Source organism: Oryzias latipes, chromosome 1 (genome assembly GCF_002234675.1).
Source record: "Oryzias latipes chromosome 1, ASM223467v1".
Lineage (NCBI taxonomy): Eukaryota > Metazoa > Chordata > Actinopteri > Beloniformes > Adrianichthyidae > Oryzias > Oryzias latipes.
Window position 1 is genome coordinate 32,382,155 of NC_019859.2, and position 18,738 is coordinate 32,400,892.

The following is an 18,738-nucleotide window of genomic DNA, read 5'->3' on the forward strand; positions in this document are numbered from 1 at the left end:
GAACTGGTGTTTTGATTGCAGAACTTGCTTCAGAGTAATGTCGGCGCTGCGTTCCTGAATGCACAGCTCAGTGGGACTGAGTGGCGCGTCTCAGATGTGGCAAACTTCCTGTCGAAAGCCTCAGAGGACAAAAGACCTGCAGGGACTGCATACACCTGGAGAGATGCCTTCAATGAGAGCGACCACGCCATCCAGACCATTTCCCGCTTCATGGAGGTTAGTGTGCGGCTGAAAAATATAGAGATTACCCAGAAGAGTTTCTGCCTTTGACTGTTTGCATCTCCACTGATAATAAGAGAGAGAAAAAACTGTGGAAAATTAGGATAAAGATTACTTGATCATCTAGGTCAGTAGGTTCCAATCCTTAAATCAAATGTTCTTTCTCTTTCCATGCTTAATATGTTTAACTTGTTGACATTCTGAAGTGCTTCGTTTCGGTCCAAGAGAGAAAAGGAAAATGTTCTGCTGCTAATTTTTAATCTATCTGTTTGAAAGCGTAACTTCAGAGGATTCTGGAAGAAAAGCAGGATTCATAGATCAGTAATTAGCGTTGTTATGTACATTAATGTCAAAGGCAAATGAGATGTTTTCATTTTGACAAACTCATTAGATCAAAAGCCGTTCTGACACCAATAGAAACAGACTCATATGATCAGATTTAAGTGGATTATGTGTTGTACAAATCTACTAAAAAGTTCAATAATTTACCAACTTCACAGAAAAACCAAACACTTTCAAACGTCTAACTAATGTTTAATAGACAACTACTGATGGACTTGCAGAGTAAGGACATCATGAATGTGTAAACCGATGTTTAAATCAGTGTTAAATCAGCATTTCTGTTACTTTTCTGGCATTTCCCGCATTTGGCAGCCAGTATCTCTCCTCCTCCCCCCGTTTACAACGCACCAACCCATCGGAGGCTCGTCTGTGGGAAGTCTTCAAATGTCACAAAAACAAGACCAGATTGCTTACTCCTTGTTCTAACTAGAACTGTTGGACTTTTTTGTTTTTGTTTGGAACAGCTTTTGAAACAAGTAAACGCTTCTTCTCATTCCGATTTTTAAAGACATACTCGACCCTCTCTGTCCTCTTCAGTGTGTGAACCTGGATAAACTGGAGCCGGTGGCAAACGAGGAGCGTTTGGTCAACAAGTCCATGAGTCTCCTGGACAACCAGAAGTTCTGGGCAGGAATTGTGTTTCCTGACATTGTGCACAGCGACAACAGCGACCTGCCCCCCAATGTCAACTACAAGATCCGCATGGACATCGACAACGTGGAGAGAACCAACAAGATTAAAGATGGGTAAGTGATTGCCCTCTCTGTCAATCCATTGTGGACCAAAATCTGCTCTTTTACCGACATTGGTGTCTTTTCTGAATATTTGCAGATATTGGGACCCCGGTCCCAGGGCAGACCCTTTCGAGGACCTTCGGTACGTCTGGGGCGGGTTCTCGTACCTGCAGGACGTCATAGAGCAGGGAATCATCAGAGCTGTCACTGGCTCAAAGGAGAAGACAGGCATCTACATTCAGCAGATGCCGTACCCGTGCTACGTTGACGACATGTAAGCCGGCTCTTTGTAGAACGAAACGTCTTTGAGCACAAATACCTCTGGAGGGTCACCCAAACATTTGATGGCCTTTTCAGTTTCTTGCGAGTGATGAGTCGCTCCATGCCGCTCTTCATGACTCTGGCCTGGATGTACTCGGTGGCCATCATAATCAAAGGCGTGGTGTACGAGAAGGAGGCCCGCCTGAAGGAGACCATGAGGATCATGGGGCTGAACAACGGCACCCTGTGGCTGAGCTGGTTCATCAGCAGCTTAATCCCGCTGCTGATCAGCGCAGGGCTGCTGGTGATGCTACTGAAGGTTGGTCTCAGCTCTGCCATCATGTGAGAGTGTCTGTGTTGGCTTTGGTATTCATGTCAAGTGTTTCTCTGTGACTTCAGCGAGTGAATTGTAGCTGTGGAAAACAGGTGATCTCACTCACTTTGGCCCCACTCTCTTCTCAGATGGGCAACCTGCTCCCGTACAGCGATCCTGGAGTAGTTTTCCTGTTCCTGGGATCCTTCGGCGTCGTAACCATCATGCAGTGCTTCCTCATCAGCACGCTGTTTTCTCGTGCCAACCTGGCGGCGGCGTGCGGTGGCATCATATACTTCACTCTCTACTTGCCTTACGTTCTGTGTGTGGCCTGGCAAGACTACGTGGGATTTGGAGCTAAAGTTTTAGTGGTATGCTCAAGAAGTTACATCTACACACAGTACATGTACGTACGTCAGCACCATTGCATTCACTAAACGGCAGGTGCTCTGTTTTTCTCCCAGAGTCTGCTGTCTCCAGTGGCTTTTGGCTTCGGCTGCGAGTACTTTGCCTTGTTTGAAGAGCAAGGAGTGGGAATCCAGTGGTCCAACTTGCTGGCAAGCCCCTTAGAGGAGGACAGCTACAACCTAACCACATCCATCTGCCTCATGCTGTTCGATGCCGTGTTGTACGGAATCATGACCTGGTACATTGAATCTGTTTTCCCTGGTAAGTCATTCAAATAGATCACAACATGTTTCCTTGCTTTTTTCAGACGGGTTATCTGAAAATTGATTTATAAGAAGGTATTTATGGTTGGTTATTTTTCGTGAATTACAGGTCAGTATGGGATCCCCAGGCCCTGGTATTTCCCTTTCACCAAATCCTATTGGTGTGGAGAAAAAGAAAATAAAAACATGTCTGCGTTGCTTTCAAAGAAGGGGAATGCTGAGGGTAAGAATCCTGTTTGGTACTATGAGTGTGTGCATTGGCATTTTCTGCTTATTGCAAAAACTGATTTTGCTTTATATTATGCATAGCAGTGTGCATTGAGGAGGAACCCGGCCACATTGAACCTGGTGTTTACATCGAGAACCTTGTGAAGGTCTACAGTCACGGAAACAAGCTGGCCGTCGATGGGCTGAGCCTGAAATTCTACGAAGGACAGATCACCTCCTTCCTGGGTCACAACGGAGCCGGCAAGACCACAACCATGTACGACAAGAATCATGCCATCAGTGATTACTCACACTTATTGAATCGCACCACAATACAGTGAATGTCATGTGTTGTCCCGCCTGGTTTCTGATAGGTCTATTCTGACTGGGTTGTTCCCACCCACCTCTGGCACCGCTTACATCCTCGGGAAGGACATCCGCTCCGAACTCAGCACCATCCGACAGAACCTGGGCATGTGCCCACAGCACAACGTGCTTTTCAGCATGTACGTTTGCAGTGTCAGCATCAGCTGTTAAGCCTCTTACTTCATTCGGTAGCTGGGAATATCTGATGGAATTGGGTGTGTGTGCTTGATCTAATCCAGGTTGACAGTAGAGGAACACATCTGGTTCTATGCTCGCCTGAAAGGGCTCTCAGAGGAGAAAGTAAAGGCGGAAATGGAACAGATTGTGAATGACGTTGGCCTTCCTCACAAACGAAAGTCTCGCACAAACACCCTGTCAGGTCAGAGTCTTTACCTCACTTTTTCTTATCACACAACTCTCCTTGTATGTTAAATTGTGGGAGATTTTGAATTTGCATTTGTGACTCTGTTTCCGTGTTAGGTGGGATGCAGAGGAAGCTGTCAGTGGCTCTAGCTTTTGTCGGGGGCTCCAAAGTTGTGATTCTTGATGAACCCACAGCTGGTGTTGACCCCTATGCTCGGAGGGGAATCTGGGACCTGTTGCTAAAGTACAGACAGGGTAAAGAGTCACAGAAAAATCATTGTTCCTTTCTTTTATTTGAAACCTTAACCTTTTTCTTCAATGTTTTGCCTTAACTCTTTCAGGCCGTACAATCATTCTGTCCACTCATCACATGGATGAGGCTGACATACTGGGGGACAGAATTGCTATCATTTCCCATGGTAAGCTCTGCTGCGTGGGCTCCTCCCTCTTCCTGAAGACTCACCTTGGTACAGGCTACTACCTGACGATGGTTAAAAGGGACTACGACTTGGCTCTGCAGTCCTGCAGGAACTCCGCCAGCACCGTTTCCTACAGCAAGAAAACAGAGAAGGTAGGACAGATTCAGCAACATCAACCGTAGCATTGGAGAGAGCATCTGGTGTCAGATTCACTGAGTCTTTCTGTTCTGTAGGAGGACAGCATATCCGAGAGCAGTTCAGATGCAGGCCTGGGCAGTGAACCTGACAGTGAAACCACCACTATTGGTGAGAAATGACATGTTACTGGATTAAAAATATCCTTTAACTAATTTTTGGGAAAACATGGTGTGAGCTTCAGAAATTCACTGACACCTTGTACGCTTTATCTTCGTTCTTTCCTACAGACGTTTCTCTCATCTCTAACGTGATTTTCAAACATGTCCGGGAGGCTCGCCTGGTGGAGGATCTTGGACACGAACTCACCTACGTCTTGCCCTACCAGTCAGCTAAAGATGGAGCCTTTGTGGAGCTCTTCCATGAGCTTGATGACCGGCTTACTGATTTGGGAATATCGAGTTATGGAATTTCCGATACCACTCTGGAAGAGGTAGGATTCCCATCTATGATGAATGTAGTTTATGTTGAAAAAAACAGGGAAAAGCAGTTTTCTGTTGAATTTTTTGTTAGAAAGCGGCAGACTTGTGAGTGTGAGTGTCTTCTCTCCTTGTGTGTTGCAGATCTTTCTGAAGGTGGCAGAAGACAGCGGAGTTGATGCTGTTGAGCTTTCAGGTGAGGTTTGGGACATTTTGAGTGTGGTGTTGGCTCCACCATCGCTTACCTAAAGGCCTTGTCACACAGCCACTACGTACCTTTTGCGCATTTTCTGCGTAGGAAATTTCTGTCTTTGGTGACACATGCGTGATATTCGTAATTCATGTTTTTCTTACGTTCGTCTTTCCTCGATGTGCGCAGATGCCGGTCGAGGGTTTTGGTCGACGGGTCTTTACATGAATTTGGTTTTAGGTTGTTGAAAACTTTTGGTCGGTTGAGAATTACGGGGTTCGTGCGTATTGTGAGTATTTTATACACAGTTGTGCGTGATTTTTGCAAGATGCACACGCACATTTATAGCTTTCCACGACTGTTCCACATTTGTATAACAGACTTTTCACGGACGAACCACCGATGTGTAACTGCACAAATCACAAATGAATTGCATAAAAACAGCTCAAACAACGGTTTATGTTCCACATTGATTTACTTGTGCTTTGCGTGGTTTACTTGCATTTCTTTTGTGGTTTTACCGTTCATTCCTGATACACTTTTGTCACGTATATTCACATATGACAAGTTTTCATCCATGCAATATGTGCAAAATGTACGTAGTGGCTGTGCGACACAGTGCCTTAGCCTCTGGTGCTATAGCTTTATTATTTAGTCTATGCTAGTTTGAAAGCTCTTGAAAGAGTAGCTGCAGACGGCAAAGAGGAAAAAGGCAGACATGAAGTCTTGTTGTTGTTTTCTGTTTGCAGACGGAGTCGTACCGACTCGGACTCGTCGACGTCATGCTTTTGGAGATCACCAGAGCTGCCTGAAACCCTTCACTGAGGACGAATTTGACTTCAACGACTCTGAAGGTGATCCAGGTAGAGCTGCACCACCTGCCATGCAGTGCAATGACAACAATTGTCTTATTGCTGTCATTCGTGGGGCGTTACATTTGAAAATGGAACAGTGAAACCTAAAAACCTGAGCGGCTCATTGTGTTGCTCATTGTGTTGTGTCGTCTAGAATCCCGTGAGACGGACTGGCTTGGTGGGGCAGACGGCAAAGGTTCCTTCCAGGTTAAAGGCTGGAGTCTGAAGAGGCAGCAGTTCGTTGCTCTGCTGTGGAAACGCTTTCTCTACGCCCGGCGCTCCAGGAAAGGCTTCTTTGCTCAGGTGTGACATTGCTTATGGTGTATGTGCCTACAGTCTTAGCCTGTCTACACTTTCATTTTTTTGCTTTTCAATAATAATACTGGAGGCATGAAATTAGGAACTCATTGTGATTGTGTGTGTTTTTTATGAGTTATTTTAAAAAAAGGTATTTTTTTCTAGATTGTCCTCCCAGCAGTGTTTGTGTGCATCGCCCTGGTATTCAGCCTGATCGTTCCCCCCTTTGGAAAGTACCCCAGCTTGGCTCTGCATCCCAGCATGTATGGAGAACAATTTTCTTTCATCAGGTGAGAGTCTTCTCTTTGGCCTCTTTGTTCGTTTTTGATCTAAAAATGTTACTAATCTTTAAAGCAGGTCTTTACTGGGTCTAACTGTCTTATGAAGAATAAAAAAAGACCTTTATTTTGGTATTTTTCACACTGCCCACACAGCTAAAGGCAAAGGTCTGTATGTTTTGCAGCAATGACATGCCTGACGACCCTCACACCAACAAACTGCTGGGAGCTCTGATGGAAAAACCCGGCTTTGGATCTCGCTGCATGAAGGGAGAGCCCATACCGTAAGTACTCAGGAGAAGTTTGACTTATTTTGATTCAAATAAAATGTCTTTATCCCTTTTTGCAATCTTTAAAAATCTAGAAAAAACAGTCAAGATCTTTTCTGAAATTATGCTTTCACCCTCAGCAACACCCCCTGTACTGCTGTTGAAGATGAGTGGGCAGTCCCTGAAGTCTCTGAGAGTTTGAGGGACATTTTCGCCAAGGGCAACTGGACCAGGGAGAACCCTTCTCCCTTGTGTCAGTGCAGCTGTGAGGGGCGTAAGAGGATGCTGCCGGAGTGTCCTGATGGGGCTGGTGGACTCCCACCACCACAGGTCAGTGAGTCTAATCAGAACCCAGGTGAAGCCATATCCCTTGTGCTATCTTGTGGGGTCCAGATAACCCAACGTTCCCAACGTTCACGTGCCTCCGAGGCACGTGAACGTTGGGAACGTTGGGTTATCTGGACCCCACAAGTCAGTGCACTAAACCTTTTTTCTTCAATGATTTGTGATCTTCACTGGTGTCCATGGATTCCATAAAATCCTCTTCACCTTTATCCACCTTTGTCATGATAGGGAGAACACGTCAATGCAAGGGTGGGGTCATCTGGACCCCATAAGATAGCACAATTGTTAAGAGTGTTCACTACAACCTGACGCAAGCAGCGTGGCCCTAGAAAAAAGAAACATTTTCCGGTTGTCTACGATCCTAAATCTTGTATTCTGCACAGATTTGCCCACTTTTCAGCCGCATAAAGTCAGTATCCCCCCTTAAAGGCAGTTGTGACTAAGGTTTGATCAGTTTCCTGCTTTGGTCTCCAGATGAGGATCAGTGACAAAGACACCCTGCAGAACCTGACGGGCAGAAATGTATCAGACTATCTGGTTAAAACCTACGCACAGATCATTGGAAAAAGGTATTCCTCGTCTAAAGTTTCACTTTAATCCGGTGCAACATAATGTTTGAGTTCCTCACCTTCCATCACAGTTACCCATGTAGTGAAATGTTTCTGTCTGTTTTCCAGCCTGAAAAACAAGATTTGGGTCAACGAGTTCAGGTCAGTGTTCACGACTCACTCTTAGTTGTCCATCAATAATCTTCTGGGTGCTTTTTTCATCTCTGACACTCCACTATGTTTGGCTCTTCAATAGGTATGGTGGATTCTCACTGGGTGCAAGGAGCTCCCAGTTTCTGTCTCACAAAGATGACATTGATGTTGCAATTGCTCAGCTGAGGAGGCGCTTCCATCTTGAAAGAGTAAGACATCTGTTGTTGGGCCACTCAGAAACATTCACTTGTAGTCGGTTGTGGTGTTATTCCAACTCCAGTCTTACTTTAGAATTCTTGTTCAAAGGTTTGGTTAAAATAACATTTCTTTTCTGTTCTTACCTTTCAGGGAACTGCAGCTGATCGGTTTTTCCACAGCCTCTCCAGTTTTATCCAGGGATTGGACTCCAAGAATAATGTCAAGGTTAGCATGCAAAGACAAATGTACACCACCTGGTCTGTGGAAAATCATCACCTTATAGCATGCTCCGGGGGAATACTCGATTCCGATTGGCTGCTGGGTGTGCATTAAAAAGTGATATACCACAGGGTAACCGCGCGGTGAAAAAAGTAGTTCCGGTCACCTAACTTAAATGTTTTGTATCACTGCGTCGGCTTCTTTAAAACAACCTTTAGCTTCATCGTCTGGACAAAAACAAGCGGTAAGAGGTGAACTTTCTCTCTGAACTGGTGCTTCATTCAACCCATCGGAAAGATCAGCATATATATATATCGCTTTGTATCGCAGAGTCTTGACTGCAGCGGTGGTGCGGCGCGACGCAGACTATTGGCTACGTGATGCACCGCGCCGCACCACATAGCAAATAGGTCCCTTTTGGGGGGAAAAGTGATCCAAATTGGAAAAAAACAAAACAATTAAGTACTAAAAACTGGTTACTATTTATTTCTTTTGTAAGTGACCATGGTATAAGTGGGTTAATGGCCTTTGAAGTGTGCATTGTCACTTTTTAACGCACTTCGCGGAAGCAACGGCGTGCATTAAAAAGTGAAAATGCATACTTCGTCGGCCATTAAACCTTACATAATCAACTCTTACATCATCAACACTGTCAAAAATACAGTTTAAGCCAATTTTCTAATTCAATCCCTAATTTTTGTTTCCTCTATTACTGAGGACAGAGATTCAGAAGAAAGATACCACGGAAAATGTTTTCATTCATAATATCTGTTGTTTGGCACGGTTGAACACCTGTTACAGTTCTTAGAACACCCAGTGGTTCTCCAACCTTTTCCGTTCTTTCATGTGTCTGACATCCGTCCCTCTCATTCCAGATCTGGTTCAACAACAAGGGCTGGCACAGCATCAGCTCCTTCCTCAATGTGATGAACAACGGCATCCTGCGCGCCAGTCTGCCAGCTGGAAAAGACCCCACCAAGTTTGGCATCACAGCCTACAACCACCCGCTGAACCTCACCAAGGAGCAGCTGTCACAGGTGGCATTGTGAGTGTCACAGCCAGTGTGGGCGGTCACAGGACGGGAAATATCTGCTGTGGGATTCCTACGATCACGCCCTCTCTGCTTCACAGGATGACGACGTCGGTGGACGTGCTGGTGTCGATTTGCGTGATCTTCGCCATGTCCTTTGTCCCGGCCAGTTTTGTGGTCTTTCTCATCCAGGAGCGAGTGAACAAGGCCAAACACATGCAGTTCATCAGTGGAGTGCAGCCCTTCCTCTACTGGCTGGCCAACTTTGTGTGGGATATGGTGAGGCGTTTGTCAGCCAGTTTGACTCCCTTTTCTGATTGAATCTTTGCAGGAAATTCAAATTGGAGGAAATGTTGGAAAATCTCTGTATTTAGACCCGCCTTTCCTCCCTCCTTTGCAGTGTAATTACATCGTTCCAGCCACACTGGTGATCATCATATTTGTGTGTTTCCAACAAGACGCCTACGTCTCCTCGACCAATCTGCCAGTGCTGGCCCTGCTGCTCCTGCTTTATGGGTAATTTGGACAAATTCTTTGTTTTTTTTCTTGTGATTCCTCCATGTGTGTTCACAAATATAAACTGTTTCGGTTTTTTTGCAGATGGTCGATCACCCCTTTGATGTACCCAGCCTCTTTCTTCTTCAAGATCCCCAGCACTGCCTACGTGGTTCTAACCAGTGTCAACATACTGATAGGAATCAATGGCAGCGTGTCAACGTTTGTCCTGGAGCTGTTTGGAAGTAACGTGAGTAGCTCCTCAGAGCAGCAAGCTGCGTTTCTGCCATTTCTTTGATGAAAGAAATACAGATCAAAACCCAGTTTTTCCCTTGTAGGAGATCGGAGGGATCAATGACATCCTGAAGAATGTTTTCCTCATCTTCCCTCACTTTTGCTTGGGCAGAGGACTGATCGACATGGTGAAGAATCAGGCCATGGCTGATGCTTTGGAGCGATTCGGTAAAAACGGAATTTCCCTTCATTGTCACACGTCATTGCTTCAGTCGAGAGTGTTTTTTTTTTTAAATGAATCGTAAATTTTTTGTGTTGCAGGTGAAAATCGGTTCCGCTCGCCGCTCGCCTGGGACATGGTGGGAAAAAACCTGTTTGCAATGGCCGTAGAAGGGGTGGTGTTCTTCTGCATCACAGTCCTCATTCAGTATCGCTTCTGCATCACCACTCGGTTTGTGAAACATCCACCTTCAAACCCTCCTCCGCTCTCCTCAAATGTCCTGTGTGGGATGTGACACCGTCTCTCTGTCTCCCTGCAGGTCTTCCATCAGCCACCTGAAGCCCATTGGAGAGGAAGATGAGGACGTGGCCAGAGAGCGCCAGAGGGTCCTGAGCGGGTCGGGCCAGTCAGACATCCTGGAGCTGAGGGAGCTCACCAAGATTTACAAACGGAAGCAGAAGCCAGCCGTTGACCGGCTGTGCGTTGGCATCCCTCCTGGAGAGGTGAGCTCACCTTCTGCCTGAACACCTGTGTCACGCAGCTCTGCGTGCAAACCCATCGCTTTACCTGATGAAGCAGATTCCAACGGCCCCTTAAACATTAATCTTGCCTTTTTGCAAATGTCAGCAAAAAATTCTTTTTGTAGTTAAAAAATTCTGTTTCCAAATAATATCAAATGAATGCTTTATTCTGTTTTTAAAAGGTGTCAGTGTTTAAAACACTCCTGCAATAAACTCCATTACATTTTTGACTAAATTAAAAAAATCGATGGAAAAAGTTCTTAGACCACATCAAACCCTGGAGGGACTGACAAACATCTGTAATTTCACACCTAAGCGTAACGTTTCTCCCCCACATTCAATAACCTTTTTTCCCTCCTTCTGTCAGTGTTTCGGTCTGCTTGGAGTGAACGGAGCAGGAAAGACGAGCACCTTCAAAATGCTGACGGGAGACTCCCTGGTCACCAGTGGGGAGGCGTACTTGGCAGGCAAAAGGTAAAAACAACAAAACAGAGAATAACGGAACGGCACTCGGCGTCCAAAATGTAATATTTGCCGACCGTTACACTTATAAACCCTTACATCTGCTTTCTTTCATTGCAGTGTAACTACTGAGATAGATGAGGTGCATCAGAACATGGGCTACTGTCCTCAGTTTGATGCCATCAACGACCTGCTGACCGGCAGAGAGCATCTTGAATTCTATGCCATTCTGAGAGGAGTACCCGAGAAGGAAGTCTGCGAGGTAAACACCTGAGATGATATGAATTCAACTTATGTTTTGGTTTTTGGAAGTCTGCAGTGGAAGAGAAGTACATGGGATTTTTTCAGGACATGTATGTGATGGGACTGAGTGGGGGAAGGGTGCAGGTGGGATGTGTGACCACTGAGTGTCAGCGAGAATGAAGCAGAGATGAAGAAGACTGTGGTGAGAGCAGCCATGTTGTCTAGAGCTGGAGGTAGCAGAGAGGAAGATGCTGAGGTTCTCCTTAGGAATGTATAGAACCAGGATCGATAGGTCAGAGGAACAGATCTGGTGAAAGGATGCTGAGGATGGAGCTACCAGGGAAAAAGAGGAGTAGAGGAAGACCAAGGAGAAAGTTCATGGATGTAGTTTTCCTGTCATTCCAAAGTGGTTGGAGTGAGAAGAAAATGATGGATGGAAACAGTGACAACCTGGAAAGATCATCATTTTGTTGCACTGAAAACATTTTTACATGCAAAATCTCTCCACTAGGTGGCAGAGTGGGGCATCCGGAAACTGGGATTGGTCAAATATGTTGACAAATCGGCCGGGAGCTACAGCGGAGGAAACATGAGGAAGCTGTCCACCGCCATCGCTCTCATTGGAGGACCTCCTGTTGTGTTTCTGGTCAGCGAGACTCCATCAGTTTCAGGTCAGACGAGGCCAGTTGGGCGCAGAAACTAACTTTTTGTTTCTAAAATGTTTTCAGGATGAGCCCACTACGGGCATGGACCCGAAGGCACGCCGAGCCCTCTGGAACGCCATCCTGAGCATCATCAAAGAGGGACGCTCCGTGGTTCTGACGTCTCACAGGTTAGACGGCATTTTTTTCCCGCCCGGCCTTCTGCTCCTCCCCCTTCTCCACCCGTCACAAACTGGTGTGCTCCTGTCTTTGCGCAGCATGGAGGAGTGTGAAGCTCTGTGCACCAGGATGGCCATCATGGTCAACGGCAGGTTCCGCTGCCTGGGCAGCGTGCAGCACCTGAAGAACAGGTAGGAAACCTTCCAGAGACAAAAAAAAAAAAACGGTGCCTTCATGTCAGAACGTCTGCCGGAGCAACAACCCTGCACTCTCCTGGTCAGGTTTGGCGACGGCTACACCATCATCCTGCGAGTGGCGGGGCCAGACCCAGACCTTCGGCCGGTGATGGGCTTCATCGAGCGGGAGCTTCCAGGGAGCACGCTGAAGGAGAAGCACCGCAACATGCTGCAGTACCAGCTCCCCTCATCCCTCACCTCCCTAGCCCGCATCTTCTCCCTCCTGTCCAAGAACAAGGAGACGCTCTGCATAGAAGACTATTCTGTGTCCCAGACCACCTTAGACCAAGTAAGCAGACGTCACCGGACAAAGAAATGCCTTTCCCCTGCTCAGTCTTTGACGGCGTCTCTCCTCTCTGTCTTTCTAAAGGTGTTTGTAAATTTCGCCAAGGACCAAAGTGACGAGGACCACTTGAAAGACGTCCACCTGAGCAAGCGGGACGCCGTCGTCGTGGACCTTTCACAGCTCAACTCTTTCCTCGTAGACAGCAAGAGCAGGGAGAGCTGCGTCTGATTCCACCAGTGGGAGGTGCTTCACCCACTCCCCCCACCCCACCCAGTTTGAAAAATATGGACCACAAACGTGTGGGGGAGGGAGGGGGGAACCATTTTTTTGTTTGTTTTAGTCTTTTATTCTTCTCATTTTTCAGTGAACCTGCACCTGAGCGCACAGCCTGAAAAGGCAAAAGCTGCAGGCTTTGTGAAAGACACTGACTAAATGAAAACTCAATGCAAATCAATGCAAGAAAACGTGTACACATATATTTAAGAGGAAGATGAGCCCGCGGGTGTTGGAGACAGTTACAGATGCAGGCTCTGTGTTCCACTGGAGAGCAGGAAGCAAACGTCTTGGATTCGTTATTCCCATTCCTCGGAGGATCTCACTGCTGTGGATCATTCACTGCCAGCTTTTGAAACATGGACTGACCACTTTTTTTATTCAGGGTCAAACTTCTTCAGCTTATCTTTGTTACCAGCGACAGTTTTATAATCAAAACGAAAGTTGAAAGACAAAAAAAAAAAAAGATCAATCTCAGTGACAAAAGTGCAATCTATGTGATTATTTCATTGACCAACGTAGACCTGCGTTCCCTCTACAGAGTTCTTTTCTTCTGTTTTAACATGTGGGACTGCTGTCCTTGCTGGTTACCTTAACATTGTTCAGCCCAGTGCCTGCAGACGGGGAGCACTCCATCCCAAACCCCAGCACACGTATGCTGCCAAGGAATGTAGAGCATGGACGGCACGCATCCAGAGCCTGGAGAGAAACGCCCGGCCGCATCCGCGCCCAAACAAAGAGGCCGGATGTTTGTTCCGGTTCTTCAGCCGGTGGTGTTGCTCTGCGTTTTCCTCCCGATCCCAATCGGACGGAGGGTTCTCGGAGGCTGTTTCGGAAAGATGGCTTTATGTTTGCGACCGCATGCTTCCTGCCAGCCACGCACTTTGAACATCCGTGTCCGTGTGTGTAGACCAACGCATGCCAGTAGATCTGTGTTCACTGCAGTGGAGACAACTACCGTCTCCTTCATTACTGTTGGGTTGTTTTGCATGGCGTCAAATGTTGAGATGAAAAAAAAACAACTAAAAGTGGAGATAAGTTATGGGACTGATGGGATTCTATCAACCTATTTCTGTGGATGTAATGTACAGTAATTCGATGTCATCAGTAATCTATCAGTATCTGTGCCAAATGGAGACGTATCTTTGATCAAACTATGTAATCCTACTGAGGCAAAGGATTTTTCCGCTTTTGCTCCGCCACTCGATCGATCAGCTGCTGGAAACAACGCAGGCTCACATGTGAGGTTTGTTCCATCTTTACCTTTAAAGCTCTGGTGACTTTGCCAAATCTCAAACTTGTCACAATCACAGGCGTCAAGACAGAAATATTCCGTTTGGAGTCAGCCAGACTGAACACGACGAGCTGCTTTCTATCTACAAATCCAGGGTTTGAACTGAAGACAGAATCTGTTCAAAAGTGTTTTATAGTTATTCAAGAACTGACCCTTCAAAACCTTTTTATTTTATTTCCCCCCTTACCTAAAAGAATTTTGAGCACTTTATGGGCGTAGCAGCCTTTGGTTTTCACCGTGTAGGATTAAGCTTTTTCAAAACCCAAACCAAATGTCTGCACTGAAAAACAGACACATACAGCTACATCACTGCAGATTTGTTTGAAACTTGAAACCGAGATCAAAGGCTCTTGTGAGTTAGACAAATTAGTCAAACTGTGAAAATATTAGACTAGAAGTTGTTAAGAGCAATGCAGGACATTACTTAAGTGGTCATTTTCTTCTCTTCTCGATCTCAATATTACTATTTGTTTACATTTGAAAGTATTACAAATGTTTGTGTTGGTTAACCGTTGTGTATAAATATTCTCTACATTGATAAAAATTCATACATTTTCAAATAAAGGACTTTGGACTGAACTATTTCCTTGTTTTTAAACTGGATATTTAAAAAAGCAAGTACAGTTGTGTTATATGGAAAGCTTAATCCAGTGTGGGTCCTTAGGTAAGAAGACCCTTCCTGCTGCGGCCTATTCGGGTCTCCCTGTGCCTCAAACATACAGGATTGTGTCAGGAAGGCATCTGGCCTAAAAACGATGGGTGAACCAAAGTCAAAATGATAGAAAATCCTATGCTGACAAAACCTGAAGTGAGATTTGGATAATATCCAAAGAGAACTTATGGACGACACTGAAGCGTGAACTGTCCGATGTGTAGCAAGATGTAAAGCACCACCTCAATCATCTTTGGATTGGTTGTACAAGGACTTTTGATTATGATCATGTTGTTTTAACCAAAATCCAAAAACCTGTGTTGTTTTCTAGGACATAACACTTTATATTAAGATTCCTTAACAAGCTTTGTTAACACATTAACAAGCATTATAAATGAATTTATAGGGTGTTAGTAAGACATTTATTAGTACAATAAGTCTAATGAGGTTTATTAAATTACTTAGTTAACACATTTACAAGCATTATTATTAGGATGTTTTCAAGATGCTAATGATGCATTTATTGATATTATAGGTGCCTAACAAATGTGTCAGTGTTAATAAGCTTAATAAGATTTATTAACAACCTTTGTTAACAAATTAATAAGTATTATTATTGTTTGGGGTTCTAGTAAGATATTTATTAGCATTATAGATGCCTGACACAAGCCTAAGTGTTCATAAGCTTAATAAGTTTTATTAACTAACGTAACAAATTAATAGGCTTTATTAATGTGTCAGATGCTAGGAAGATATTTATTAGCATTATAGATGTCTTGCAAATACCTGAAAGTGTTAATAAGATTTATTAACATCTAAAGTCAGACCATTGTCTTCTAAATCCATATTACTAAACTGCTTATAAGCTTTACAAATGTATTAATTAACTCTGTTAATAGTTTATTAATTGTTTTGCAGCACCTCAACTAAAGTGTGGATGTTTTTTAGCACAAACAACCACAAAGCATAAAGATTGTAAAAAGAACTTTATGACATTAAAACAGACTAAACATACACAAATCGTTCTGTAAAAGATATATAATAATTTAATTCAGATAAATAATTTTTTTTTAAAAACAGACTGCTGTTGGATGACTAGCATCATAGCTAATAAGGATAAAGTATTAGCATCTATCCTGAGTGAAACATTCATTGCAAATCCCATCACCAGCAGACAGTTCTCTGCATTCAATGCCAACTGCATTCAACCACTGTTGCCTTGCTTCAAAGTCCACAAGAAAGTTGCACAAGCCAGTAATTTTTGAAGAACGAAGACAATAAACCCACAGGAGCCATGCTAAAGCTAACACGCTAACGACCGACCGGTACAGAATCAAAGATGGGCGGGGCTTTTTTCGTCACCTGTGTGAAAGCAAAGTCTAAGAGGCCATTCAATTGGCTGAAAGTAAGCACGCCTAGTTTGCTGATGAGTTTGATTGACAGATTCATTAGCCAATGGGGACATTAGTTAACCTGCCCATCTTTGATTCCTTTCATAATCAAAGATGGGCAGGTTAGCGTGTTAGCTTTAGCATGGCTCCTGTAGATTTATTAAATGGTCTTCGTTCTTCAAAAATGACTGGCTTGTGCAACTTTCTTGTGGACTTTGAAGCAAGGCAACAGTGGTTGAATGCAGTTGGCATTGAATGCAGAGAACTGTCTGCTGGTGATGGGATTTGCAATGAATGTTTCACTCAGGATAGATGCTAATACTTTATCCTTATTAGCTATGATGCTATTCATCCAACACCAGTATATGTTTTTAAAAAAAAATTATTTGTCTGAATTAAATTATTATATATCTTTTACAGAACGATTTGTGTATGTTTAGTCTGTTTTAATGTCATAAAGTTCTTTTTACAATCTTTATGCTTTGTGGTTGTTTGTGCTAAAAAACATCCACACTTTAGATGAGGTGCTGCAAAACAATTAATAAACTATTAACAAAGTTAATTAATACATTTGTAAAGCTTATAAGCAGTTTAGTAATATGGATTTAGAAGACAATGGTCTGACTTTAGATGTTAATAAATCTTATTAACACTTTCAGGTATTTGCAAGACATCTATAATGCTAATAAATATCTTCCTAGCATCTGACACATTAATAAAGCCTATTAATTTGTTACGTTAGTTAATAAAACTTATTAAGCTTATGAACACTTAGGCTTGTGTCAGGCATCTATAATGCTAATAAATATCTTACAAGAGCCCCAAACAATAATAATACTTCTTAATTTGTTAACAAAGGTTGTTAATAAATCTTATTAAGCTTATTAACACTGACACATTTGTTAGGCACCTATAATATCAATAAATGCATCATTAGCATTTTGAAAACATCCTAATAATAATGCTTGTAAATGTGTTAACTAAGTAATTTAATAAACCTTATTAGACTTATTGTACTAATAAATGTCTTACTAACACCCTATAAATTAATTTATAATGCTTGTAAATGTGTTAACAAAGCTTGTTAAGGAATCTTAATATAAAGTGTTACCCATACTTAATTAGAAATTCACCTTTTGAGTTGTGGGCAGGACTGTTGGTGGGGAGTAAGCCCATCCCCATTTCCCATCATCAGTTTGTTTACTCTCTGTCTCACTGGTTTCGGAGTCTGCATCCCCTATCGGAGCTATCCAGCCGTACAGTTCTGTTCCAGATTCCAGCTCAGACGAGGAAAACAAAGACGTTCATGGATCTATTTGTCTACAAGTGGATGCATCAGAATAGAGCGGACCGGGGGGCTTATGGCCCCCTGATTGTATTTTAAGGACTACAAGCTTTCTTCTGCAGCTCTTTTTCATCTGCTCTGGATTCACCACAATTTGAATAAAGAAATACCCAGATCTATCTTCCAAGTGTCTGTTGTTCAGACCACTAACTTGTTCTAAAGCCTGGGCAATAGAACATTCTAGGTGAACTTCTTTTTTAGGCAGCCAATCAGGATGGAAGACTGGAAGACCATGGTCTAAGCCAGGGGTCGGCAATCCATGGCTCCGGAGCCACATGTGGCTCTTTCATCCATCTGTTGTGGCTCCCTGTGACTTTGGAAAATAATGAGTATTTTATAATAATTAAATTTTATTTTATTTTGTTCATTTTAATGGCATTTCAAAGGCGCTGATGGCTCAGTACCGAAGCGCGAGCCACGTAAAAAACAGCTCCGTAATGAGTTTGTATTTATCGGGTGAGAACTGCAGAGCTGATACCAAGGGGAGACACGCGGGGCGGCTTCAATAAACACTCCGATCTTGTGCGTGCTGCGGGGCAGAGACCAACTCGCTGATGACAGACTCAGAGTTCGCGCCAGTGTTGCCAGATAGAGTTACAGTTTTCCAGCCCAAAAGTCACCTGAAAACCACCAGACCCAGCCAAAAACTGCCCAACATAACTTTTGTTGATGTTTTTTTTTCGTACTGGACTGATAAAATAAAAGATTTATCTAAATATAAAGGAAAGTTCAGACTAATAATAAAATGTGTACACTATTGAATATTTCTTCAGCGGGCCGCCTTCTTCCATTCATTTTCTTAACCCACTCTATCCCCACTATAACCTGCGTCCGGCTCTTTCATCCTTGTGCTGAGCTGGAGCGCCCCGACTACCGTATTTTGTGCTCTCTGTGTAGGACACACTGAGGAGCACGGGGGAAACAAATCTCAGCTGCAGAGGATGTGAACAGGTGAACAGGTAGAGAGGAAAAGCAGGTAAAGAGGCGGAGGAGGGGCTTTGGCTTCAAACTCTGTCAGAGAGATGAAAACACAGGCGTCAGATTGAGACGCAGCTTTCACAGCGGGAGTTGAAGCAGAGACTTTCTCTGGGATGATTTTATAAACCCAAACATGGAAACATGATTACCATGTAGAACTCTTCAAAATAATAAACCTGATCTCTCCACATTCTCCGTGTCTACCATGCATTGACAAACACATCCCTCCATGCAGCGATCAGACCAGAACCAGTAGCTCCTCCCACACGCGGCCGCGGTATCATCCTTTAAAGAACATAATGTGCATTTGCAGAGACGAATGCTTCAGACGATGTCCGATTGGCCAATCTACATGTCAATCAAGTCCCGTACTTCTCAGTGAGGATTTTGGTGGATT

At 44.0% G+C, this 18,738-nt stretch overlaps 1 protein-coding gene across 4 annotated transcripts in view; it reads left to right on the forward strand.

Annotated features, from left to right (window-relative positions):
* The window catches only part of LOC101163147 (ATP-binding cassette sub-family A member 1), a 31,785-nt gene extending 17,231 nt beyond the window's left edge, over positions 1-14,554 (forward strand). For 2 of the 4 annotated variants that reach the window (XM_004066268.4, XM_023960589.1), the window contains exons 12-49: positions 22-216; positions 1,099-1,307; positions 1,393-1,569; positions 1,653-1,875; positions 2,019-2,240; positions 2,334-2,538; positions 2,650-2,763; positions 2,850-3,024; positions 3,122-3,253; positions 3,353-3,492; positions 3,594-3,731; positions 3,818-4,047; positions 4,129-4,201; positions 4,321-4,523; positions 4,654-4,705; positions 5,449-5,562; positions 5,708-5,856; positions 6,016-6,140; positions 6,314-6,412; positions 6,538-6,727; positions 7,217-7,311; positions 7,420-7,452; positions 7,547-7,652; positions 7,792-7,866; positions 8,736-8,905; positions 8,992-9,169; positions 9,291-9,406; positions 9,491-9,635; positions 9,724-9,847; positions 9,941-10,070; positions 10,159-10,342; positions 10,728-10,834; positions 10,943-11,084; positions 11,577-11,711; positions 11,794-11,897; positions 11,985-12,077; positions 12,168-12,411; positions 12,493-14,554. In XM_004066268.4, the coding sequence (XP_004066316.1) occupies positions 22-216; positions 1,099-1,307; positions 1,393-1,569; positions 1,653-1,875; positions 2,019-2,240; positions 2,334-2,538; positions 2,650-2,763; positions 2,850-3,024; positions 3,122-3,253; positions 3,353-3,492; positions 3,594-3,731; positions 3,818-4,047; positions 4,129-4,201; positions 4,321-4,523; positions 4,654-4,705; positions 5,449-5,562; positions 5,708-5,856; positions 6,016-6,140; positions 6,314-6,412; positions 6,538-6,727; positions 7,217-7,311; positions 7,420-7,452; positions 7,547-7,652; positions 7,792-7,866; positions 8,736-8,905; positions 8,992-9,169; positions 9,291-9,406; positions 9,491-9,635; positions 9,724-9,847; positions 9,941-10,070; positions 10,159-10,342; positions 10,728-10,834; positions 10,943-11,084; positions 11,577-11,711; positions 11,794-11,897; positions 11,985-12,077; positions 12,168-12,411; positions 12,493-12,636 (5,490 nt within the window). In that variant the 3' untranslated portion in view covers positions 12,637-14,554. The remainder of the gene's footprint in view (positions 1-21; positions 217-1,098; positions 1,308-1,392; positions 1,570-1,652; positions 1,876-2,018; positions 2,241-2,333; positions 2,539-2,649; positions 2,764-2,849; positions 3,025-3,121; positions 3,254-3,352; positions 3,493-3,593; positions 3,732-3,817; positions 4,048-4,128; positions 4,202-4,320; positions 4,524-4,653; positions 4,706-5,448; positions 5,563-5,707; positions 5,857-6,015; positions 6,141-6,313; positions 6,413-6,537; positions 6,728-7,216; positions 7,312-7,419; positions 7,453-7,546; positions 7,653-7,791; positions 7,867-8,735; positions 8,906-8,991; positions 9,170-9,290; positions 9,407-9,490; positions 9,636-9,723; positions 9,848-9,940; positions 10,071-10,158; positions 10,343-10,727; positions 10,835-10,942; positions 11,085-11,576; positions 11,712-11,793; positions 11,898-11,984; positions 12,078-12,167; positions 12,412-12,492) is intronic. The other 2 variants (XM_011480256.3, XM_011480250.3) reach the window with 2 other exon arrangements.
* Positions 14,555-18,738: the final 4,184 nt, after the last annotated feature.